Consider the following 27,705-nt stretch of genomic DNA (forward strand, 5'->3'; position numbering starts at 1 on the left):
ATTAAACAGTATTTTGTAAGAGCGCCATAGAACTGGAAATCAATCTTGGCTGCACAAAATATATTTTACCAGTCAAGTACAATAATTTATACAAACAGATAATAGAGTTCACTTTCTTCCATGTACAATATAAAAATTGCACATACACATGACAATATGTATTTTCTGCAATTATTGTTCAGCGATCGTCGGTGATCTAAAAAAAAAAAAGGATAGAAATAACATTCTTATTAAAGGAACGAAGCTAATGTATCGTATACGTAGCAAATCTATACAAGGAAGAGTAACAGTCCTCCAGTCGCATGTGTAACACGTATACCTTGTGAATGTTTGATAACGCTATCTGCGGATGGTCAATGCGGCAGGTAACTGTAACACCAACGTGGCCTGTTCACCCCTTATCCCGCGAACTTTCCGAACGGACACGTGGTGCAAACAGTGCGCGACATCCCTCGGTGCTCCCCACCGCTCACTGCGCAGACAAATCAAAATTTAGAGTGGAATTTCAAAAGTTCAGGGAAACACAGGCTATAACAGACGCGGTTAGCTCGGTAGTGACATATCAATTAACGTATCACGCCTATTCTACGCGCGTGCTTGACAGGAAAATAACGTTTAACAAATACCTCGATTCGGTTCAGACGCGAAAGGTGCGTGGCTGCTTCTTGTCGATATTTCGATACTGACAGTTTCATTCTTTGTTTACGTTACGAGTCTACCGACTTTATATTTAACGTGGCGTCCACGAGTGACTATTTTAACCTCTTAGGCACGACTATAGTGCCTTGCACGTAATTCGCGTTGACCTCGGCCGTACAAATAAACAGACTCGTGCCGAATTCAACTGTGCCTAAGGGGTTAACAATCGAAGTTCGGACAAAGTTCGTCGACTCGCGCGAAAGTTAATCCGTAGTGGTAACTCACGGGTGAAGCATAAAGTGCGTAATCAGTAGTGGCTATAAGGTTCTACGAACGCTATATCGAATCGCAGGTTAATGTGCTTTTCATGTGCAATTTTAGGCGCCACATGAAGTGACCGAGTTATGAAGTTTGAGAGGATGGTGAACCGAGGGACCGGATAGATTACGTCTTCACATATGAAGCCTCGTTTTGGTGAGTCTCTTTTATTTTTACGCGTAATTGTTGCGGGAGTGGAAATTATTTAATATGGCATTTCTAAACATGTATTTATGAGATTATACAGGGTGTCCCAAAGATGTTGGAGATCCTTGAAAAGGGTGGTTCAGGGGGTGATTTGAAACAACTTCTTTTTTAGCGAAATTGTTGTCCGAGGCTTCGTTGAGGAGATATTAACGGAAAACACTGACCAATCAGAGCGCGCGAATACTGTTGGAGCGGCCGCGATAGCGACGGCTACGCGCTAGGTAGCCGCTCTCGTACGCGAACAAGTGACTCGACGTGCATCGAAGGATATTGACGCGGCCAGTCAGCGCGTAGCCTTCGCTACCGCGGCCACTTCAACGGTATCCGCGCGCTCTGATTGGTCGGTTTTTTTTTTATTAATATCTACTTAACGAAGCCCCATCCGACATTTTTGCAAAGGAAAAAGTTGTTTCAAATCACCTCCCGAACCACCCCTTTCAAGGACCTCCAACATTTTTGGGACACCCTGTATTTTGAGTTAAATTATTCTTCTTAAAAAAGATTTTTACAGTGCTGTATGTGAGTATTGATAAATTGTTATGGAATTAATAGTAAGTTTCTTAAAGTAAATTTGTAATTCGTAACATTTTGCATGCTGCTTCAAAATGGCCGCCATTAGAATTATTTGCGCCCAAATCCAGTTTTCAATTTAGGCATCGCTTTTAAATTGTATAAATTAAAAATGAAGTAGAACCACTGGTTACGAGTGTAAGCAAAGGTATTACAAATGTGTTAAGAAATGTATTACAATCTACGCAATTGCAATAAGTATCCTGTACGTACAGCTTCCTGTTCTTCCTTTCGTAGATTTCAGTCTGATCTGAACTCTGACTGGGTATTTACCATTTCGTTGGCTTCACTTCACAGTATTTACACTTCCTTTCCAGTCGCGTTGCTTTTTTCTTCCCTCCGATGTTGTTACGCGATTTTCAGCACGGCAATCAGAACTTTCACCGTGTTTTCTGATCGCAACGACGCCGTGTAATTATTTAGTACTCGCTTCCTCTCCTTTACGATTGCTCGAGCTTTATAAGAATTGATAAATTATGAGTGTAATGGCTGGAATGGTTCCAGGTCGTATGCTAGCAATTGAAAGTTTTTTTAATTCCCCGTTTTGACTTGCTTCTCGTACGAGTGGCTACGTTCCACGCTTTGTCGTTTAATTATCACTCTTATATTCTTGCCGAGGCGCAAATGCAATATCTTCTGATCATACTAAACGCTGTATCACTTTTTTCCCCTCGTCGAACATTCATTTTCTCCGAAATTTACAAAGCTTGAATCAGTTTGTTGATCAATTTGTTTTCCGTGAGAATTATGTCCGTGTAAATGAAACGGTACGAATAAATTCATTTCTTTTTTCTAAACACTTTTTTTATTATCTGGATACTTGTTTAATGTACATTTCCATTAACCATTAATACGATTACTGACTAATGATTACTAATCGTAGCTAACGATAAATATATAATTGTGACTAACGACTAATTTATTCCAATTAACGAACAACCATAATTTTAGTCATTCTTCAATCCTCGCTAAATACGATAAAATAGGAAAGAGGAAGGATATTATTAAGTTTAATGTGTTTTTCTCGTAGAAATGTGAAATTATCAGCAAGGAATGCACGATTGCGTTCAGTTTCTTTGTTACCATTCGATCACTGCTATAACGCGAGAAGTTTTATTTAATAAGTAAGAGCAACTCCAACCTCCACTAATTCGAGCAACCAGGTGGGACGTATAAGAGAGGAAGTCTTCTTACTATCCGGCAAGTTTAGATGGCCAAGTAATTACGAGTGAAAACTTCAGCGCGCATGCAAAACTTTTCTCGGTAAACCGAAAGAGGTACAAAGTCTTTCGAGCCGGAAATGAATAGGCCGGTTTCCATGAATTTAGCTCGCGAAAATTATACCCACTTCTTTACGAGTTGTACGTTTCTTCAGAGATTTATTATTAGCGCGATGCTTGAAATACTTTATACGGGATTCGAATAGACACAATCGTTTCCGAGTGCACTGCTACCGACAAACTATTTTTGACCGATATTCGATACAGCGACTTCAGTGAAGCGTTTGATACTGTGGATCATAATTGATGTGACGTTAAAGACGTTTACTAAGACCCTTGAGCTTTATTCAAAGATTCAAAGCTACCCATTTGGAGCATTCATTTGTAATTTGATTTAAATGCGATACGTATATAATATTATTGAACGAAACGCGTCAGTTATTATGTTTTTCAAGAAGTACGAAGCAAAATCTCTTCAGCTTCAGCTAAAAAAAGAATTTCTACAATTCTTTTTAATTTGAATCATCGATTCTTGATTTGATCTGGATGCTAACAGCGAATAAATAGGGAGAACCCTCATCCCTTTGGATGCCGCGTAAATCACCGATTTAATCAAAGGTGTGAAATCTTTAGCCCCGAGCGTTTTTAATTCTTTTCAAAGGTGACGATCAAAGGTGCTAAAGGAGCACTCGATCGCGAACGGAGTCGTCCGTAATATTTGATTAATAGGGGGTTATTTAAATGTTTCTTGCGAGCACTCGCCTTCTCTGAAGAATATATTCCCACCGCGTCGATTAAGATCCTCAGCGATTCAAATCGTCGGTCGTCGATATTCGGATAAGGAACGTACACATTCCAGATAGTCCTTCAGGTTGCCGTACACAGACCGGCGAGATCTGAACGAGATCTCACGGATTCGAGCAAAAGCAAAGGTCAATTAAGTCGATGCAACCCCGTAACGAGGGGCAACAACGGTCGAGAAGCGAAGAATCGGGACGAGAGGATCGGAGCTCACGGGTAGCAGGAATCCAGAGGCACGCGAAACGGAACTGGTGGATTTCTTGCGACGACACGATTAGAAGAAACCGATAAAGGAGGCTGTACCATTCGTACACTGCAAACAGGATAAAAAATTACTATAAATATCTTCTCGAAACACGAGAATATTAGTCATCGTGAAATCGTAATTTGGAGAGATGTTAGTAATTTTGTTATTGGTTACCAAGGAATCTAAGCGTGAATGGAAGGAAGTATAATCGAATCTTGAGACGAGAATAGAAGACTTCTTGTAGAGATATCGATCGTTAATTATCGAGAAATGCATAAATGAATGGAAGGAAATACGATCAGATCTTGAGATGGGAATAGAAGACTTTTATTTTGAAAGACTAAGATTAGTTTTTTTAACTACCAAGTAATATAAGAATGAATAGATATTATTTGTATCTTTGTAAAGAAATTTACCCCTAAAATATACTTTCCGCGCTGGAACAGAAAGCGAAAGTTCGATTTTCCAAATCTTTGAAGCGGGGAGGCTATAACCAGTCTCTTCGGGGAGCAAAAGATTTTCGTAGGCGAGTTTCGAGGTCGTGGAACGTGCGCATCCGACGGCACACGTTTCCAGCGGCTGGGTTAGCGAGGTTCTCGGATCCGTTCCGAAGCAACGTGCCAGGAGAGGAAACGAGGATAGAGGACGAGATTCCCGAGTAATCGCTGGGAACGGAGAGAGAAAGAAAGGATAAGGTCGCGAAGTACACAATGGAAAATGCGTATAGTCGGATTCGAGGTCCGATTTGTCGGAGGAGGACATCGAACGTGGCGAGTTTCATCGCGCCAGAACGGGACAACGGCATCGATCGGATTCCACTGTGTGGGAGTGCAACGAAAAGCATCTTTAAGAGTAGCATAGCGACGTCTCGGTGAGAGGGGTTGAGGTTGGTTCGGGGTGAAGGTGGGTTGGTAGGAGACGCACCGATCAGGCTGGAGGGAGTTCGCTATTCGTATAGCTATTCGGTAACTTTGCAAGAACAATTTATTACGGATATACGTACCATTTAGAGACGCCGAAGTTATTATGACAGTGAACTTTATCCGCGATAAAGGGAGAGGGCGGGGGAGGCATCTTCGTTATTCAATCGATGGAAGTGGAGAGTGCTGGGTATAACACGGGGAGCCGTGGCGTCTTACCAGTAAGATTTTCTTCCGAAGACGACATAAACGGAGTCGGTTAACGTGGATATAGATTTGGGGAAGCTCGAAGGTTCTGTGAGGAGACGAGAAGTTGGACAGTGGGTCTGATACTCCAGCGAACAGATTTTTCATTAATACGATTGTTTTTTAAAAAAAAAAATTGTCGAATATAGCAATGATTTTCACGCGTCTCTTCCTCTCATAATTCGTTTTCATTTCACACGTGAATTCATTAACATAAATATTCAACGAATTTATATTTACATAATTCAACGATTACAGTACGCAGGTAACAGTAGAACGCCAAGAGAATACCCAATTTATAATTAACCAGTTAATACCCAACATACCCAATTTATATAGAACCAGTTGAAGCGAACAGTGCCACGAATATCGCGCTAAGTAGAAACGGGTAGCAATGGTCAGACACGCCAGACGTTTCGTGCTCGAATAGCACGCGTACGTCCCGAATGATAAAAATCAATTTCCTCCAAAGAAGCACTCGCTATACTCTAAAGCGCAAGTTATGTGTTTTTCTGAGTCTCGCTTTTTCGTCGATAAAACACTGAACACGGTTTGGGTTAGGCAGACTAGGGGAAACTTCTCTTTTCCTTTCGGTCACGCGTCACTTACCAAGCAGCGTAGAGGTCCGCCCATGAAATATGCGAGAGCTCTTCGTAACTTTTAGTTTAGTAGATTTTATTCGCGTAATTTAATAGCGAAATGATCACCTTTGTATCCGTTGCTTGATCTCGATGTTCAGTTTATTCGTTTTCCACACAGGCCAATCAATAGAGTATTTTTGTGTGACAAAAATAGTAACAGCAAACCGATTGTGCAGTTACATAAAATGGGATGCGTAGATTAATAGGTATATGTTTTTCACTCCCAACTCTGTTCCGTTTTCTCTACCGGTTGGCTTAACAGTCTGAAAACGAAACTTGGAAACAAACGTCGAAACAAAAAATGGAACGAAAGTTAAAAAATGCCAAACCATCTCCTTCGGTTTGAATAGAAGAAAGCATGGGCCTCGCGAAAACGTCTAAAGGTACCTAAAGAAGGGAAATGATCGTATAGGAAATGACAATATCCACTTGTTACGTCGTGGAAGGTAAACCTCAATGGTGTGTTCCCGTGACGCGGGGATAAGAAGGAAACGCGGGACGGGTGGGAAAGAGATAGAAGTCACGAGGAGCGGAAAATGGGAATATCCGTATGTCGAAAGAGATAAGTGAAACGACGATTGAGCTTAGCGAGAAAGAGAAAAAGGCACGAACGGTAAGCGTCGCCGTTGCCAGGGCAATGAATCGCAGATTGACGCAGGCGTCACGACGTCCGGCCACGCGCACATCCGTTTTCAACTCCCTTCCATCCCCATCGAAGCGTGCCGCTGCTTAAGGCATGCACTACAATAGAGGTTTTCTCGTTCGACGCAGTTGGTTGAGCATACTAGGTTTGCTACATTATGGCTCGCACGTAAAAGTCTTTTCGCACGGAAGGCACACCGCTCCCTAGAATTTTTAGAATCGTCAGCTACCTTTATGAAAGCTTTCATTGTTTTTTTCGAATTTTGTCTACTTTGTCTATCGTACGAAATTTTACGTTACATATTAATTAAACATCCCCAATGGGGACCTAAAAAATGTTGGTGTCTTTTTACAACTCATTTCGCAACAGCAAATCACAAATTTCATTACTAAACTGATAACCAAAAACATGAAATTCGAAACGATTCTCTACCGTATGTCGAATTACGATAATAGTATACAGATTCACTATCCGATGTATACAATGCGATCTTGGTTTACCCGGGGTATCGCGTTACTGGAAACCATGTCAACGTCAATAACGGGCACTCGCAGTTCATCCCACGGCTGGGCGTATTTAATTCGTTACATGGTCGCAAAATTTACGCTCATCGCGCGCTTTACCGCTGAACTCGCGCCTGATAAATCACTGTCATAGTTCCGCTAACGTCTGATCTGACGCGTCTCGACCTACTGCCTGAAAGTAAAATCTATATTTCTCGCTTTACGAGTGCCAGACGCGCAGCAGCGGCACGGACGAGGCAAAATTACATCGACCGTGGTATCCTCGCAATGTTTCCCCAAGCGTTTCGATTTAGGAAATTGCGAAAAGATTCCCGCAGTGGAAATAGCACCAAAGAAGCAAACTGATTGCTCTTACACAATCTCGAATCGGCCCTCGACGCGATCGTTTTATCGGTTTCCCAACTTCGTTCCGTTTATGCGTGGCCTGGGTTGATCGAACTATCAGACACGATCAGGGATCGCGAATATTATCCTGTTTTAAATAAACAGGTTATCCTCTTTTCAACCCCTATTTTGTAATGTGCTCTGCTGTAATATGTTACAACATTCACTTTTTTTGTTGAATTCAAGAGCCTCTGAGAGTCCACAGACCCTTCGAAATCCTACATCGGGACACCTAGAAATAATCTGGAATTTTCAGGGTTCATATAAAAACAAACTTGACTCTGTCGGATATTTATAATTGTCAATTTACCGCTGCGACACGCCAAGGATATGAAAGAACGAGAGCGATCGCGTATCGCGCAGAGATATCGAGGAGACCACTCGTCGAAGATTTTCCCCCGTTCCCACCGAAACGGTTCGATTATTTTTATCGCGTTGCGAGCGAATTCTGTCCCACTGTATCGTCGCAGCGTTAACAAATACTCGTGCGAGCGCGTTTCAGGCTGTAACGCGCATTCCCCCGTTCGGAGGGAGGAAGCGGTGCAGAGAGCTCGCGAGCTCGCGGGCAAGTTAGCGGGCGAAAAGAGAATAAAGATAGAAAATATCGAAGCGCGGTGGTTAGAAGGGGACGGAGGATACACCGTATGTCGTCGCGGCAGCGTCGACGTTGTCCGTAGCGGGGGTGGGGAAAAGGGCTTGGGAAAGTTGGGTGAAACTTGAAGGAGAACTAGAGAAGGAAACGTAGGATACGCGAAGGAAAGAGAGCCCCACCGGTCGGCCAAACTGTGGGGCAAAGGGGTGGCAGAGAATTGGAATGAAAGGAGGGATAGATTTGGTGGTGGAGAAACGTCGCGGACGTGTAGGGAAACTCGTCGTCGGTGTTGGTAAATGTAGAAAAGACGAAGGTAACGCGAGGGTTGAGGGTGGTGGTGGATCGACGATGGTGTTGGTACCGGTACCAGAGGGTGGCGGTGGTGGTAGTGGTGGTGGTGGCAGCGTGTCCCGACGCCGGGAAAGTTTCGCTGAGAAGAGCGCGGAGTGTGAGAACGCTGAGCGAGCGAGAGGGGTGTACGCGGAAAGAGAACAAGAACGGTCTCTCCGGGAGGGGTTGCAAAGGGGGATAGAGAATGAGAGTGAGTTTGGAGCGAGTCAGGAGGACGGCAACGCGGTGCGGGCAAGGTTTTCGTCTCCAGTTCCCGCTAAGCGGCCGACAGAATTGGAACGAGCTGGCTGCGTTACGGTTGGCACACGCGGGGGTAACGTGTTTTTGTCCAGGTAGCGTGCGCGGTGTGACGGTCGGTTGGTTTGCAAACGCGAAAGAACGTAACACACGCGGCACGCGCTACCGACAGAACTGGCCCGTTTGGCGGCGCGTGTGACCGACCGAGCGCTCGGCCGGTAATAACGAGCGACGACAGTCTAGTAGTGGGGGATTTATTCTTGCTCGAGTACGCTACCCGCGGTACTCTAGTTCACGCGTGGCACTACGGTCCGCGGAGGACCGCAAGCGTGCGAGGTCGACGAGCGCTGACTGCGTCCTTCTCACCCACGTTTTCCACCCTCTCTGCCTTCTTCTCCTTCCCGGTTACCCTGACGCTGCCCTCCTCCGTCCACCTCCTCCTACATCTTCTCTGCCTCCTCTTTCTCCTTTTCCTTCGCCGACTCCTACTCTCGGTCTAGTTCGTACTCTCTCTTTCTCGTATTCTCTACCCCTAGTGAGATATTGATTTCCCTTAGCTGACTCCCACGAGGGCAGGCGGCAGGCAACCAGGTACGGCTACCTCCGCAAGTAGACAGCTTCCGACGATGAGAAGGAAATCATCGCACGCGTGTCGTGTATGCACTTTTCAAGTTTCAGGCGGTCCGACCCCCTCTATACATCCCCGAGTCGCCGAATATGCCTCCGTTTTGACGCCTCCGTCCGTCGATCGCTGCAATCCCTTGCTCGGACGATACTCGAACGATGCCGCGCTTTTCTCTATGCTCGCCACGTGTTACTCGCGTTCGCGTAACTTCCGTCCCACCGTGGGCAAACTTTTCGAGGACTTCGCGAGGACTTCGCGATGAACGTCTCGCGGAGCAGCGAACACGACGACGGGGGTCTGATGGGGAAGTTGCGCGTACGATCGCGGGCAAGATTTCTTAACTCTTTGCAGCATCGGCTGACCACCTAGACGATGTTTCATTCCTCGTAGCATCATAGTGATCCGTGATTGCTCGTATCCTGACCCGACACAGGGTGTACATGATCGAGTGTACGATCATTTTTATTTCTCTTAACACCCCGTACTCGCAAACTACTCGGCAAGAGTTAAGCGACCAAAAGTTTCCCAACTCGCGGCAAAGTTGCGCAACAATATCACCGCGACTCGCACGTTCGTCCGTAGGGATAGTCGAATAACAAAGGATTCACGTGTTTCATACGATACCTAGTTCGAGTTTCCGATGTTCGTTCAATCGATCATCAGACGATCGACAGTTCCGCTTCTGTTAGCTGTTTTCGCGGTAATTTTCACGCGAACGAGGGATTAACCAGCGGGGTTGAGCTCGCAATAATTTTCTTTGTTGCGCGTCCGACTATCCCCTCACCCCCACCACCGTTAAGTAAATACTTTTCTTCCGTTGCGGTGGGCGCCGTTCGGGAATTCGTAGGTGTTCCAAGAAACTTTTGCGAAGTAATCCGCCATCTTGGTTCCTGCGCATTGCCCGCCCGGCGGATTCGCGAGTGACTTGAAACTTTTTTATTTACCGCGTTCGTGCTTACACACAGAGACAAAGAGGGGCGCCGGAGCGAGGGGAACAGAGTTTTCCCCTACTCAAACTCTGGATGGGGTGTACGGTATCTGTCAACCCCCACCCTGCAGAGCCGTGCCGCCTGCCGCCTGCCGCTTTCCAGTAAAGTTTTCCCGAGATCCTGGAGAGACTACCACCGACGCCGACCGTGGAGGGGGCGGGCGGGGGTAGGAGCTTTTTTGGGGGGGGGAAGGGTGGTCTGGACGAGGGAGGGGAAAAGCGAGACCGCTTTCTAGTAGCGTGCGCTCACCGGGATCCCTTTTCAGCGAATTCTAACCTAGTAACGAGTTTGCTCTGTCGGTAACGCCGGACGCGTGCCAGCGATAAACGTGTCGCGTGTTACGGGTGACAGTGGGATGAGCAAAGTGATACAGGAACCACCGTGGCACTGCCGTCACGACAACACTCCCGATCGTCACGATTATCATTTTTTATCAGCCACGAGCACGCGTGGCGCACGAAACGTCGCGGCCGCCGCGTGTGTCCGGATATAGGGGATGAAAAACAAAACGCGCGGACTCGGATAAACGACGATTATCGCGACGATGAGACGTCGAACGACGTTCGGTACTACTTGTTTGCGTCGTCTGTGCTCGTGATTAAGTTTTTTATTACGCGTAGTGGCCGGCCAGCTGACACGATGCACGGGAAGTGGTTCGGACTGGACAGGATTACCGGATGATCGTGACTATCGGTTTTGCAACTCACGAAATCACGTACGTATATACGCTCCAACCGCTGCGCGTGGATACGTTCGAATCGGAGCGGGCAGGTGATACGTGTTTGAAAGTTTCGAGACTTCGATTGTCGAGGATGTTCAATTCGTTGGTCTTCCGGGGGAGTGATCTGTTTTTACAGGTTACGATTCGTAGTGGGAACCTGGAACGTGGAAAATGTTTGATTTGTTGTTGATATATAAGGTACGGTGATTGGAAATTTTATTTGGGCTTGACAAGTTTCATGGTTTTAGTAACGCTAAAATAGCAAGTTGGTTAAGTTGACGTGTCCAGTTTAAATTTCTTCTTGAAACCACTCGACTGTTAACGATGGTTCGTTGATAAATTAGACTAGATTGTTTTGTAAAAATTAATTAATAAATTAAAGTATTTTATTTTTTATATTTTATATACTTACGGTTATTTATATAATTTAAACTTGTTATAAATGCACAAGTATCAGTAGTCTACTAATTACAAATATATATGTTACATCGCTAGTTTTACTGTTAAATTCCAAACTTTCTAAAATTCTACATTCTAAACTATTAACAAATTTCGTTGCATTACAATTTTCACGTGGGATTAATTTCTCCTCGTACGTTATTCAATCCTCGACCTTGAAGAGACCCTTACACAAGGGCGGCACGTTGTCGAATATCCCGCCACGTTAAAAATTTACGTGAAAACTTTGCAGTTGTTCTGCCGTGTTCGAATAAAATTTGTATTCGCATTGAGAGCATCCCTCTGCAAAGGGTGGGCGAAGAACCGTGAAAACTCGAGATTTTCGGTTGGTGTACTCGAGATATTATCCATAGTTGTTGCTTAAACGATTTAACGATCGTTTATCGGTTACGTTCGGCGATCTATAACTGGAGACTTGATTCGGAACGGTAGTTTAGGAACGGCGGTGTTATTCTTCAATCTGCGTCATCCGTCGCGAGTGTCCCACCGATGCTCGTGTTTTTCCCCGTCTCTGGGGACGGAATAGGTCAGCTGATCATTTACCAGACACTATATAACCGTTGCTTGTTGTGAGAGTATCAACGCTTTTGATTATCGGGATTCCGAGCGCGCAGACTCAATGTGAGATTAATCCTCTGTGAGTTCACCCCTTCCACTATGAACTTACCAATACACGCCTGGTCGGACGTTCGAAAGTTTCATGAGCGTCGAAAAGTTTTGCGCTCCTGTAGTTGCGGGATTTGATCGAGAACCGAGAACTTCGTGCTTGCACGCGGAGCAATTGTTTCTTGGCTGTTATCGTACGTGAATGCAAGACACGGATCTGCCTTTGTATTTGTACAATCGATTTGCGAAATTTTACCAGTCGGCGTGCTGCTCGACGCGTTGTACGCAGTAGTCGTTTGCCCGTTTCTTTGTTTATTGTCGAGCAATCAATTTTTGATAGCGAAACGACGACTAACACAAAGTTAGATATGGGCAAATTTGATTTGATACGAAAATAAGGAATATTATACATAACAGTACGATAGCATTCGTTTTACTAACACAAAAAATCGTGAATAATTTAGGTACGCTGCAATATTAAAGAAAATCAAAAGTCGATTTCCCGTATATTCGTAGGATTTGTTCTATTATTAACGTTGTACATAATTTTATCGGAAAATGATGATGGGTATTCGATATGTCGACGGGTTGTAATTAATTTTGCAACTTATATTAAATCATATTTGGAATTGTAGATTCGCGTACGAGCGAACGTTATGATGCTTTAACAACAATGCCAGGATCGTCGATGCGCGTGCAATATTCGGTTTACATTTTCCTTTCATTCCCTATTTCGTTTCGGGTTCATAATTCGCCCGTTTTAATTTACATATAGCTCGATTAACACATACCTCGATTAATCTTCTGTCGAGCCACGGCACGTGTAAAGCAACGGGACGTTGTCAGTTGTTGAACCAACAATTTCGAAAAAATCGAGCTCAAGCAGAAATCTCTGTCGTATGAAACTTGACGTCGTGTTCTCGGAGCTACGTGAAATATCGTACCGGCCGGGGTAATTGTTAAAATCTATGTCATACTGGAAGAATACAAAGCATTCCTCGTACACGAGCCAAAGTGATTTTGGAGAGAAAAACTGGCGCAAATTACGCTCAGCAGTTTTTCTGAAAAAAGCGCCCATATACCAACGACTACGCGCATAAAAACGTCGTGTTTTTGAATTGAACATAATTGGAGAAGCCATACCCGCGCGTTCGTTATCCTCTCTTTTTACATTATAAATCCACGCGAAACATTCGGTATAAAATGTCATCTCAAACATTTGACGCGAGGGTTTCTCGTTGCTTTCGGTCACGATGAAAGGAGAACTGTAGATAAGAAGTTCATTCAATCCTTTCGTAAGCTTTCCTCGCATTACAGAATAATTTATTAACAACGTGACACTTTCACGTACGACCTCGCGAGCGATTATTCGGCAATCCGTATTATTTCACCGCTTTGCTCTTTTCTCGTTCGTGGATTATCTCGTACGTTCTTCTCGTTTCACACATATGCTGATTCAATTTTTGATTTCTCTGTTCGATTGCCACGATGAGCCTTGAGGTAACGGTATGATTTCCTAAATTATACCACAGAACTCTACATTATAGTATAGATTGTAACTCTACAGTACAATACAGAATTTTATAATGCAATCAAGGAGAGTATACTGTTACCAATGAGACTCGCTATCCAACTTCTCACCCCCCACACAGTACGTTATTCAAAAAATCAACTTTCTCAGTTAATCAAAATATAAATATAAATAATATACAGCAAAAGTGCGCGAATTATCAAAGCACTCATTTTCGAAAACAAATCACATTTCATTCAAACTTTTGCTCCATATTTTCGCTTCATTTTCCCACATAGAATGACCATATTGCCGTTACCTTGTTTATTGCATCACGTTTCGTTACGTTCGCACAAAGACGTTAAATAAACAGAGTCCCTGAAGCGCAATCGAGACACACAATGGGGAAGTGCCCCTAGAATTTTCTCTATCTTTAATACGTTACGGGATCCCCTGTCCCCGTTTAGTAGCACCTGGAGTGCAAGTCCGATGCATGAAAATGTAGAGAGGCACTAATTAAGCAGCTATCATTACGGTTCCGCGGTGTAATTCCGCGTTGTTGGCATTGTGCTTCGAATTCCGCCAAGTGGCTGTTGGACGGGGGGCTTTTGGAATCCCCCGAAGCGTGGTCCAAGGCCTTTCAACTCAAATTCCACGCGCGTGCGTCCCGTCGACGAGGTTGACGTCGTCGTCAACGACGTCGTCGTAATCCTGGATGCGTCCTGTTGTTTTCCCGGTGCGCCTCGCAAGAACGCAGCTAGAAGTTAATCCGGTGTTTCGTGGCTGTTACATCTCTCTCCGTACGCGCGAGTATCGCTCAAGAGAGTTGCTTTGTATTCAGCATTATTTTTTTCTTTCTCCTTCGTCTTTTTCTCGCGGTGCAACCCTTTCTCCCGATGCTCCAAGGGGTAAACGTGGCATGCGACTGATAATAGACCGTGTCGCGGAAAAGGAACTCATTAAGTGCGTCCAAATCTGCCAGGGTACATCTATCATCGCCTCTCGAGAAAGTGGCTGAATGGCACTCCTATCGCGTGGGAACAATGGGGTATCGTTCCTAAACCTTTCGCGGGGGACGGGTGGAGCTTCAGCCCTAACCGCGAATGATCTTGTAACGCGTTTTATTATAGCGTTCACGGAGTAATTCGATTGATTAATGTATTAAGAATTCGTAGGAATGTCCTGGTTTATAGGTATTCATATTTTTATAGACACAGATGAAGAACAGAAATTTGAATCAAAGTACGTTTCGTCTTCTAAATATTCCTAATGATTCTTGTTCAGTAATTTTAAAAGGGCTGCGCTATTTTCCTGTGGAGGCTATCGTGTATGCGATTTCGGTATTGTGTCAGATATTCTTTCTTCCCTTTTGAATAGACTACAACGTACTGTTCGTAACGTTGTAATTTCCTTGCCTTCGCTGTTTGCACTCTCTCATTTAGCAACGAGTAAAACGCACCGTGAATTTCGGTATACATATTTTTACAACAAACATCGCAGGGAATGCAACGTAGCAATCGAAACGCGATGCGCCTATCGCGTTTCGTATATTTCATTGATGTATTGTATTGCATTAAATTGTATTTCCAATAAAACAAAAAATTGGAATCATCGGTTGAGATCAATTGAACATCAATTCTTTCGAATGCTTAAATGTCAACGGAGCGAAAACGTAGAAAGTGAATCGTATTTAATAGAAATTTTCTATTTGTCGCAATTGTATTTAATAAAATTGCGTCTGTCGGGATTGTATTAATACAAGTTCACGTTTCGAGTAAACGGTCTCGACGTGGTTATAAAAATGTAAATCTCTTAGGGGCGAACGTAGCGGAAGTTTCTCGAACGTAATTTTATACCATTTGTAACTTTCTAGCGAATAACTTTACCGTAACTTCAATGCTAAATAAAAATTGGATAAGAAATTGCTGACCTGTGTCAAACTTTGTACACAGAATGTATTTGATCCCTCGAGTTTCGCCAAACTTCTATATCGAGGGCACATTTGCCAAATACTCGGCGAATGAATAATAGCGATGAAAGCTGAAATCATATCGTTTGCTGGATGTGCTTTTTTCTTTTAATAAGTTTAGCTGATTCTTAAATTTCTTACGCTCGTACGAAAGTCATTTTCGTAACACCTTGGCTGAATAAATTAACAAATACAATTTTCCCACGAGTCACGAATAGACAACATTTTCTGTGAGTCGCTAGCTTCGAGATATTTTATTTGAAAATTTCTACAATGCTAAAATTTTGGCTTTTAGACTGCTGGAAACCACATAATCCAGCATTTGTCATTCGAAAGCATGAATTTTTTCTAGATTTATTTTTTTAACATCTCACAATTAATTTTTTGTCTTCAGGTTTGCATACGTGGACTTTTTATTCGTTCAAAAGAACTCCCATTTATTCGGTTTGAAGCATGTTTTCGCGAGCGCGTACGATGGGAACGTAGGTGTGCGCTCAGTCATTAAAAGCTTTGTTTACCGGAAGAACTGACATTTTAGAATGAGCAATGGATACGATATTTCACGCGGCAGTATCCGTTCGATAGTTTCCGTGCTGACTCTTCGCGAAAAGGCACGAAATCGTTGAGAAGTTGCGGATGCCGGGACAGATGAATGGGAAGTAACGGATCGCCAATCGCGCGGTTATAATACTCACGCAAAACTGGGAAAAAATATTGGCATTGTCCAGATCGACTCTTTTTTTTTAAACTAATAGAGAGTAATATGAGAGTATGCCAATTTTTGCTTTCATCCGAGATATAATCTTCCATCATTCTATTTTAAAAAGAAATTGGTTCACTAACTTTCTGCATAAGATCATTATAAATTTAAACTCCAGTTTAAACGAACGTTATTGCATTCGCGTACAGTTCGTAACATTTCTAACAATATTTATTTAAAACGTTCAAAAACATTTTTCATACTTGATCAGCTACAATGAAAAATAATTTTACAAGAAAGATTTAAACGTGGCGTGCGAAGTGATGATCGTTTTACTCGGTAACCGTGTTTGTTGTATTTCATATTGATTTACAAACATCGTTTCCAACGATTACCTGACCGTTGATTATTTCGACCAGAGGTGGGAGGCTTTTGTTTGATCAACAAATAGTAAATAATTCATGCAATAACTAATTAATTGAAACGAACTGTCGTAACTCATGTCAAGCAACAATTAACTTCAAAATATAATATTACTTTCAATTTTAACAGTTAACAACTGGCTCTTTCGATGTATAATTTGTGTCATTTATTTTTAATCGATTAGAATTAATTGATAATCTGATTGAATATTCAGCTAACTTTGTAATACCGATAAAGACTGTGGTCATTTAACTGATCTTTAGAAATGAACTATACCGAATTCTGAAGGCTATAGACGAAACGTTTATTATGAAAGTGGTGTAAGTTCACTTATCTTAGTTACGTGATGTAACAGAAAAAGGACCATTCGCTCATTGAATAATTATTCAGCCCTATAGAATATGAATCAAGGAATAAAGTACAGTATGGATTTCATCATTACAATCCTTTAGTGTTCGAAAGTATATAAAGATAACAGAATATGTATTCAGGTTAAAACGTTTTATATATTTAAAATAAAAAGATTGTTTTCAGAAAAACTATTATACTTTTCAAAAAAAAATAAGCCCACACCACTTTCAAAATTAACAGCTGATCTATTTAAGTAGCAGTTCGGCTTAATGGCATTCAGTCCATGTGTATCGTTCCAGAGTTACGTCACAAGGTTCTTTCATAAAATACTAAGTATGTTTTGCTTTCTGAATGGGTTTCTAGATGCACGAGTTTCCTCGGGGAAATGCGACTCCCTCATTCCCGTCGACCGCAGGATTATCCGAAAAACCGTGGAATGGTAACGTCATCCTTAGATATCCGTTTCGGTAGTTACTGGCAACTCCTTGCACGCAGTACCGTCACTAGAATACATGACACCATCGGAGGGATAACATTAAAATTGCTGTCTAGCAAATTTTCGTGCAGGGTTTCGACGGGAATTTAATCTTCTTTTATCAAAATATTTTCTTTTTCTCATTGTGCCGAGATATTATTTCAGGCTTAAAAATAACATTATAAATTAGCCATCGTATGTTGACGTTGGTTGCTCATTAATTTCACGAGGAACCGTTTCTCTGTATTTGATAAGCTTTCGGGATCGAGTGTTCTCTATTATTCGTGGTTATACTATGAAAGACATTGCTAAGTATCTCTTTAGTCTCGTAGAGGAGGTGATTTTTATATTTGTATATTTTTATATTCGACATGCTTCTAAAATCGACTGTTTCATATTATTAGTCTATTAAATTACCTTATAATAAACAACACCCTATAGTTCCGTACAGGGTTGACATGGATAATGGCACATGGTGACACTCCCAGCATCGCCACTGTCGTCGTCCCTCCCTATCGAATTTCCCTCGATCCAATTGTTTTCGCGGCACAAATCTCCGCTATCGTTGTCCACCCCCGGAGGTTTCACCCGTCCTCATCTTTGTTTTTCTCGATCCTGAAATCGAAGTATCGGCATCAGCGCCGCCCCGACATCGCCCGGCTAGGAAGTTTACGTCGTAAACTTCGGGTCTTAAGGGTGGAATTATAGTTGAGTGGAGCTTGCGCTAAGCCACGCAGTTGTTACCACGGTGAGCGCTTTAAAAGTTGGTTCTTCGGGGCGGTGTGCTCGTGTTCGTTGGGGTGGTCTTGGGGGCGTTGGGAGCGACGAAGAAGCCAGAAGAAGCGGGAACGCGCGATTGGGGCGGAAAGGGACGCAGGGACGTGGTTAAGTTGCCAGGAAACTTTGGTAAAACTGAAAAGTTAATTTCGTCGTGTTAAATTACTCGAGCGCCCGGGCATTAAACTTGCAAAAGTTGGCCGGATGACTGAAATACGTATCCGCTGCCCTCCCACGCTCTTTCCCCATCCTCGTTCAGATTTCTTCTTCTTCCACTCGGGCGCTACTGTGTCATCTAATGCGCGATACCGCAGCTACGATTTAGTTACCTTCTCGCTCGTGTTCATTTGCATTGGAAAGGGTGCAGCTATTCGATAAAACCGTACTTAGGAGTCTCTGCAATTAGGCGTGCTATGAATGAATGAGTGGGAGGGGTACAAGTTTAAAAAGCGTAGTGATTCATTTAAAAAACATTGACGAGCTTGGAATCTCATCAAAAGATGACTCTCGAAAGATAAATGTTTTACCATTACCTACATGTGTCTATAAATGAAGGAAATATTCTCTACATATGGTTCAGACTTTTAAATTATTATGCAAACGTCATGCTTTCTACTATATCCTATATTTATAGACATTCTTTCTTGAATACAAATAATATAATATTTTACGATGATATAATAAGATTTCAATGAAGGCTGAAAATGGAAAGAAATTTTTGTTGGAAAATGTGTTTCTTCTAAATAAACGGATACGTTTACCTGCATGAAGGAACTATGTTATGCTTGCTCGAGTAAAATTGTATTATGCTAAATCCGTAATTTTAACCGGAATATGTTAAACATCAATCAGACGAAATTCAAATTAGCAGCGGATGGACAATCGATACTCTGATATTGCGATTACGAAGAATGAGCGCGGGAACACGTTTTGCCCTGGCAAGGGATACAAGTCATTCGAATCAAATCACTAGTGCTTTAGCCAATATTGTGAAATACTCTTTTTTCGTGTAATTCGAAAGCAATTATAGAGCTTTCCAGCTACTACCTGCAGTATTATTCGTTTCCAATGACCTACATTCTTTTTTTGCTGCCTCTGACAAGTGGTAACGGGAGATCGGTAATGTTGATAAAATATTTACGCAGAGGAATAATGAACACGAGGAAATATACATACTATTTTTAGTTTTCTAAGAAATTTATTTATATGGTGCATTCGCATAATTTATTTTCGTCTTCTCTCATTATTTTAGATTCGATTATATCATTGGAGCTTCAAAGAAAAACCATGAGATTGTTAAAAATATTTTCGCCGAATTTTTGTAAAAGTAGCAACGAATAAACTGGCACGATTGATTTAAAAGGATTGGAATTTTTTAAAATTCTCCACAAGCTTAAATTGGGATTTATGTATATTGATATTTGTTTGGCGTTCCAAATATTTGACAAATTTGAATGAAACACATCGACTAAAAAAGGTAACAATAACAGTTCATTGTAAATGTTACGAAATAGAACGCAGTACAGGCTATTGATATCATAACGTATTCCCTTATGACGTGCGTTATAAATCTATTATGCAAGTTAAAGGAAAGGGAAGACAAATACATTTTACTTGGAAGCTGTCCAAACATACGGTTAGGTCAAATTAGCTTAATTGCTAGGGTACTTTCATAGTGCTATTATATTTAAATCCCTGGTTTAAAATGTGATTTTAGTTTATTTAGGGGAACGTGCAAATTGAACGTATTCATAGAAATTGGTAATTCTATATTTAATTCCTTCGTTTTAATTTAAACGCTGTTCGAAGAACGTGAATTGTTCGTAAGAAACATATATTAACGGGAAAGGCTGGAGAGCTGGAAAGTATTTGCTTTACGAGGTACATCCAAGGTTTCTCGGAATGTTAAGGGCTATTTTACATTACATAAACACTGGCTATGTATGCGTTACTACATATATTTACTTAGCTTTATGTTCATCTACAACTACTACATACTAGAAAAGCTGACGAAGATAATAATTTTATCTTGGGACACTCTGTATAGTATTCAGATTATTATATAGTCACCACAATTGGACGCGTTTCATCGTTGCTAGAATAGATAATTGATTAATCATTTCCCCAAGTATTAATTTACACATTTTTTCACCAAGAAAGCCTTCCTCATATAAAACTAATTAATCGTATTCAACTTTCGAAATATCATTATCGAAATTACAAGAATCAATATCCGTTTCATCTGTACCCGCGCACAAAGCGTAAATTTGGACGGGTGTACATGTGTGGCGCACCAGTTTTTAAGTAATTGAATTAAAATGCGTACAGAAATGAAATTTATATTAGCTCTGGGAGTAATTATCGTAATCCATTTACGTATTTCTCGCAGAAATTTTTCATTTAATTCTCCTTACTTTTTTGTGCTCTCTCAAATTTAATATAGAAAAATGCCGCATTCTCTTTTTTTCTGCGTGTAAAATGATCGCGGTGAATCTGGATGCAAAAATTAGATCCTCGGCGAGCGTTCACTTTCTGCAGCGTTGACGTTACTTCGTGCTACTTATGTGTTTGACTAAACCTGTCTGCACCTACTGCAGTAGAACGCATCGAATCGACCGCTACGAATGCGAAGACAGATTGATTGCGCGAGAGAGATAGGTCAATCTCTTAAGTCGATTCAAAGGGTTTTGTATAATTAATAATTAGACGATTTTTAGTTACATGACAGTATACATTTATTGTATGCTGTGGTAAGTAGAACAGGGTTTAAAATTTGATCTTACTTGGTTAGTTGGAAAATACATAGTTTGGAAAGTTGCATGGTTTTTCTTCATTAATAAATAGTAAATTTACTTTAGTAAAATTACAGAATTAATTTCTACCCGTAATATACAAAAATGCATCGTACGCATTCACCTATGTTCGTTTACCAGAGTTGGCATGTAGGGCTAACGACATCCCCTGAAGAAATAATTACGAGATATCGCGATGAACTTTCTCTAGTTTTTCTATTCCAATTCGGCCGGTAAGGTCACGGTCGTATTGTTCACCGACGTCGTGCGCAGCTGTAAGTGCACTTTGCCGAGCATGTGTGGCTGTGTGCACGATCTGGCGCGTGCGTAAACACGCAAGAGAACAAACTTTCGCCTGGGGTACAGGGGTGAGTTACCCCACCGTCAACCCTGTTGGCGGACAAGCGCGTTGAGCGATCCGCCACCAGCACGTGCAGTCGATTTTGTACACACATTGTCGCACACATGCCCGGCCTGGGCCATTGAAGAGCATTACTTCTTGCTTATGCTGAAGCGTTTGCAGCGGGAGCTACTATGTCCTTTCGTTTGAGTCTTTATACGATGGAAATTGCTCGCGATTACGACGGAAGTAAATTGTTTACACAAACAACTAATTGTCAGGCATGTACGTGCAATAGTTTTACTGATTTTCACGGCCTGTGTCTTTGAGTAATAATTGTAGAATATTATTTTTGTGTGTGAGCATATTATTCTTAGGTATTTCTATAATATGTTGGCTTAGGTTATTTATCGCAATGGAAAAGGATAATGAAGCTTGGAAATATTTTGGGAAAAAAATTAGATTGGTTCAGCCTTATATTCCTCGGCAATTCCTGCGTGAGACTTTTGATTATAATATTTACAGAAATTAATTTTTATACCGAACAAAAATTGCTTCCTGCTCGCAATATTTAATTACAGCTCTTAAAATGTATACTTCCGTAGACATGTTCATTCGCAAAGGGTTGCGAAGGGTTTTCACAGTTCAGAACAAGTGCGGAATGAATTTTAGATAAAGCAATCTGGCGATTCAAGTATATATTTGTATTTAATTAAAACATGTTTGTGTAACATGAACGTTCTCGACCATTCCGTACTAGAAAAAATGCACTATAGAACCATAGAAAAAACGCGATACGCTTGATATCAAAGTATAAACAAATAATACGAGGGAGGAAAAATAAATGAGAAAACTAAATATAAATATAAATTTTGTCCAGTCAGGGTGTATTTATGTGTGTACTTTTTTCTTATGTTGTTTCATTTCATTGGTTTCCTAAAATAGTGCAATTTACATGTTAAAAGAAAAGAAGAATTCATTCTTCACGCAATACCTTTTAGAATTACAAAATATACAATATTAAAGTGAGACAGTATGTTTGTTCGTGTGTATTCGATTAAAGTAAAAAAAAATTCATCCCACAAAAAGTTAAATAGATATGTAAATATTTGAAAAGAACGTTAGCGTTGCTATCGATTTGTCGAACATCGAGGATCCCAGGCAAATACACGTTAGTTTGAAGATCAGCGCGTTCGTGGCTCGGAAACGTTGGCAGAGGGATGGCGGTGTAGACTAGGTTTATATCGTGGTCAGCGCCGCGGCGCGCGTCACCTTCTATCTCTCTCTGGCCCCGTTCGTTCCTCTTTGTCTCGGAAAAGTTTCCGGTGATGAGCTTTGTTGGCCGTTTCCCCTGCAGGACGGAAAAGTTAAATGCGAAAGTTTTATCCGATATCCAGTTCCACGACGCCGCTGGAAAAAGGGATCTACGCGCGCCGTTACACCGAAATTCGGATACCCCATGATAATTATAATGTTTATAATTTGTATTCGTTCCCCTCTGGGGACATCGAATATTACGGTTACGTCGCGCGTAGAAATATCGTCAATTTTTTTATTTCTCCGCGATTTATTAAACGATGAACAAATATTTCAGCCGTAACGTTGTGGGATATATTAGTTTTGAAGGGTATATGTTATTGTAAAGACAGAATGTCGAAGTAACGAGTGTATGTATTTGATTATTGGATAACCGAATTACGAGTAAATATTTCAATTTCAATTATGGTCACGAATGATCGAATGTAAAGGCACAGAATTAATTTCTACGCCTAGTATTATCAACGATGAAACGGAGGGGGATAATCGATCAAATTTACAACGAGTCTAATGAGATCATTTATTCCGTACTTATTATTCAGTATTGTGGTCTACCATATATTTCGTTACGCAATAATCACTGCATCGATTATGTTAATAATAACGGTTCCACTATTTATTGATAGAATATTTGATTTCCAGATGGATAATACAGTCGTATTGTTTATCGTATCAAAAGCTGCAGAATTTATATTTTGTTTATTTGTATGAGAATTTTGAAAAACGAATGATACAATAAATGACTACAGGGCAAAGTACGCTTTGAAATATAGAATGAATTTGAATTTCACGTTGAATTGATGAAGGCTTATTCAATAGGTATTTAATAAAATGTACTTTTCAAATATGTCGCCATGGGTACTGTATTTTTATTCTGCATGCATTATTTGAATAAAATTTTACTCGTTTCTGCTGACGGTAATTCTTCGTGGAAAAAATCGGTCGAAAATATTAAATAGAATTTATATGTATGAAGCTTTGAGAAATGTGAGAATTAAAATGAACAATCTTTTGTACTTGTAATTGTACTCGAGTGCGATTAGTCTATTCAGAATTCTCCTAACTTTAAATTTTCATTAAATAAATCAGAGTACAGATACGTTGAATAAATTGAATTACAATTAAGAATTTATTTAAAGTTCGCGTATACCAACGTTTCAAACAAATAATTTAAACTGTAATTTTGTTTTCTATTTAGCATGGCATCGAAGAAGACGAGGCAAAACCATTCTATACAGCACTTACTCGAGTTGCCAACCAACAGAGAGACAAAATTGCCGCTATATTCTGCGAAGGAGACGATCCAAACGCCACTCATTCCAACCCCTAGACAGGTCCCGATAACCGTGCTGCATCCCTCCCCAAAAAAGGTAAGCGAAGCATGAATGAGTTATCAACAATCCATTGTTATCGTTCAATTTACAGGAATATAAATGTCGATTACTTTTTACTTTCTTTTTTGTTTGCTACATATCGATGATTTTGCGAGCGATTATATGCCCTGTGAAAGTTTGCATTAAAACTTGACGTATTATCAATTTTTCGTGATAACGTTCATTTCGAATCTGTAAAAAATACGACACCATTTTTCTTGTTTATCATACGATAGAAGTTCAAATTATAGCATTCAATTGAAAATACTTATCCAAGTTAAACGAGTTAAAAAGAAAAACTGGAAGAAAACGAACTAAATTTGAAAAAAATTAATTGAATAAGCCTTTCCATCGTCGAAATATTCTTTCGCAAATATTTACAATCCCATGTATTCATTTCTTTAAATCGGCTTGTATTTGAAATATACAGTGATCGTTATTATTATTATTGCTATTATCATATGCGGCGAAAGCGATACAATTTGTATGCATAACCTTTGGAATTGTAGCTGGGTTCAATATTACTGGAAATCATTGTTTCAAAATGTGACAAAAAATATGAAATGTGACAAAAAATATTAAATGTTGCTCCGATAATTCGCTTATATATGCGCAAAAAGTTATGATTTAATAACTTGCAATGTTAAATATTCGCGTAAAATGAATGAAATGAGCAGCCGGCAAACGACCTTTTAAACGTAAAGAAAATGGGATTGGCGAGAAACGTAAAGTGGAACCATTGTAACCGCATAAATTGCTGACGTTTTACTTTACCGCGGTGGTTTTTTTATCGATCATTCGGCACGTGGAACATTGTTATTACTCCTATAAATGTCGACGTAAGCTCGTAGCCGCGCTGCGCTGGCGGAGTAGATAATTTTTAACTTTATTTCCACCATTTCTGTCGTCCTGTAATTATCAGTCCCTCCACTCTTTCTTTAATCGTATACGGAATTCAAGTAACACTTTGCTAATACTGGTATTACCGCACCTATTATTTATTAATTTTAACGGTGATAACATCGATGAGATCATTTTCCATTTCATTTCATCATTTTTTCCGTGCTGCAATTAAGAATTATTTACACTTTAATCACACACAGAAGTAACATTGCATCCCACTTCTGTGATTATTTATAAGCACACTTAATATTTTATCTAACCTCGACATATATTCAGCGATATCATCGTATTGAACGCATAGTAATTACATGAACTTCACCTGAACGCTTTCATTTCTTCGTAAATTCACTCGGTACATTTAACGAGATGGAACAATGGATCGTATATGATTTCACGAAGATACACGTTTCAACAGTACTTTTCTATTCGCGCACGGCGGAACATGATCTGTTTTACATAACTTTAAACACACGCGAGGATATCTATTTTGGCTGATTGAAAAACTTTTTCTTGTTGCCGTACGGTTGCTCTTTTGTTTCCTTTTCGTTCCATTTTATCCGACAGGGAGTCATGAAGAGGGATTCGTGTAACTTAGTGGGGGAAGCTTCGGGTTCTCTGTAAAATAACGATTTTTAAAGTTTCTCGAGGAGTTTCAAACCTGTTCCCACCGAGATTCGCCGACGAAGTTTGCAAAGTTTGAGCCTCGTAATTGGAGAGGAAAGGAATTTCCTCTAACCATGTAAAATGGTTAGTACGTTTAATGCTTGAATCTAACGTTGTCCTTCCTTGATTGGTTAAACAATATTTGTGACGTAACGGCTGGATACAGAAGGCAGAATGTAATAATTTTCTTATAAAAGGTAGTAATGTTTATCAAGAAACATGTAAGTATTATTATAGATGCACGTTTTGGTATACGTGAATACTTTGTTTTATATTATTTATTGTGACAGATTTGACATAGCTTTACTGGTTATTGTCTGTAGTATACCTTATGAGACGTGTAAGAATGTACCATTCAATAGTAGATGGTGTCTTTGTTATCAATGGATAATAATATATATTACTGTAAGCAAAGTCTTACAGGTATTTTAATTATCTGAGATTACGTATGTATGACAGTCAACAATAAAATTGTTGAATGAAACTTTATGAAAGTTGTATTGATTTATTACCGACAGTGTCGTCGGTAATAGCAACTGTGGCTTGAGCAGGGAGCACCTTTGGAAATTTACCGATTCAGTATCGATTCAAAGTCATATTCATCGGTAACGTAGGTTACTAATGGAAGGAAATATTAGTTACCAACAAATCCGGAGATACGTAAACCGTAGAATATTGACTAGGCATTGGATGAAAGCTTCGGTCTCACAACTTGGGAGGGCTCTGGAGTCTGGAACACTCTTACCATTTATGTGTCATTCCCAACGTTATCGATTCAGAATGAAATAGCATTGCAGCGCTTGCTGCGTTAAGAATTAGAACAAACTTCAAAAAATAATTCGACAATACGTTTCAGTTATCTTCAGGGTTTTGTATGAAATATGGACTGATTTAGAAAAGTGCTGGAGGACTCCATGTATTTTAACATTTGCTAAAATATTCCAAGCTTCATCAATGACTTCTTTATGTTTTCCAACCTTACCGACTTGGAAGGTTGGGTGGAACAAGGTTCTTGGAATTACCGCCCTGAAACGAGAGATGCATTCCAAAACCATTGATTTTCTACTAGGTCGGTATCACAGGGATTAAGAAGTAACAGTCCTGTGTTAGAGAGAGCATGCTAATATCGTTTAAATTTCTCTATTTATTCAGACTCGTGAATAATAAAAGAAAAATATATATCTAACTTCAGAGAAGAACTTTTATTGGTAAAATCATTAAAATTGACTTCTTTTATGCAATGAAAGTACGAATTGATAGTGATAAAGTACACTTATTTTATATCCAACTAGATAAAATGATTATTTTGCAGATAAACTTTCGAGTAGGTTTCTGAATGTAAGGGAACACATGGACAATACGTTTATTTAAATTTTGATCTTTCATTGGGGGATGAATGCGCATACTTTACGGGAAAATAATTTGCTATTGAAAGCCCGTGAATGGAACCACGGTCGGAGGCGTCTTGAGCATACGCAAGGTGGTGGGCGGAACTGAATTTATGATAATTGCATAAATCAGAGCTTTCCTCCACAATAATCATAATCTATTGGGATAGTTGTGCGAAGTTAGCTATTTAGCCAACGGGGCGCATAACGGAAGAAGGCCAAGGGGTTTCGTGAGACCGTGAATAAGACAAAGTCGATGTCCTAAGGTCGAAGCTCAAGGGTAAAGGGTTTCTCACTTCTGATTTGAAGACAGTCGTCCTGAAAATTTACAACAGGAAAGAACGCATTAAAACAAAGTCTTTGTTATTGCTATACGACACATTTAATGTGGGAAAAGATCTGGTAGAAATCAATTGTCTAATTCTACTTTAGTTTTTTATTTCAATTTCAATTTAGAGCTCCTCCCATATAATTTCCATGATGAATTTCTGGTAATTTTGTAAAAGATGAAAAATATATGGATTTTTGGAAATCAATAAAGAATGTGCACTACCACGAGAATGAGGGAAACGACGATAGATGGTGCCGCTGATACAGATGCTGCCTTGCCCTGTTTCTAATACAAATATTTTATTGAACAAAATTTAGTCACAACAAACACAGCGATAGAAGACGATTTCAAAGCGTTACATTTTTCTGCAAAAATGAGTATAGCAGGAAGAACTGTACGATACATATTAAAGACAGCTAACATTAATAAAATGGAAACAAAAATATTTATTTA

The 27,705-nt window shown here is 40.4% G+C and overlaps 1 protein-coding gene and 1 long non-coding RNA gene across 5 annotated transcripts in view; one reads left to right on the forward strand and one right to left on the reverse strand.

The window, feature by feature from the left end:
* Window positions 1-45: 45 nt before the first annotated feature.
* LOC128873124 (uncharacterized) lies at window positions 46-1,205 on the reverse strand. Its single transcript, XR_008456332.1, has 2 exons — window positions 627-1,205; window positions 46-472 (listed from the first exon to the last, which is right to left on the reverse strand). It is a non-coding gene; the product is annotated as an uncharacterized LOC128873124 (long non-coding RNA).
* Window positions 1,206-10,524: 9,319 nt separating this feature from the next.
* The window catches only part of LOC128873113 (mucin-2), a 289,775-nt gene continuing 272,594 nt past the window's right edge, over window positions 10,525-27,705 (forward strand). For all 4 annotated transcript variants that reach the window (XM_054116419.1, XM_054116420.1, XM_054116421.1 and 1 more), the window contains exons 1-2: window positions 10,525-10,869; window positions 23,793-23,964. In XM_054116419.1, coding sequence (XP_053972394.1) covers window positions 10,832-10,869; window positions 23,793-23,964 — 210 coding nt within the window. In that variant the 5' untranslated portion in view covers window positions 10,525-10,831. The remainder of the gene's footprint in view (window positions 10,870-23,792; window positions 23,965-27,705) is intronic.

The sequence above is a fragment of the Hylaeus volcanicus genome, chromosome 3 (genome assembly GCF_026283585.1).
Source record: "Hylaeus volcanicus isolate JK05 chromosome 3, UHH_iyHylVolc1.0_haploid, whole genome shotgun sequence".
Lineage (NCBI taxonomy): Eukaryota > Metazoa > Arthropoda > Insecta > Hymenoptera > Colletidae > Hylaeus > Hylaeus volcanicus.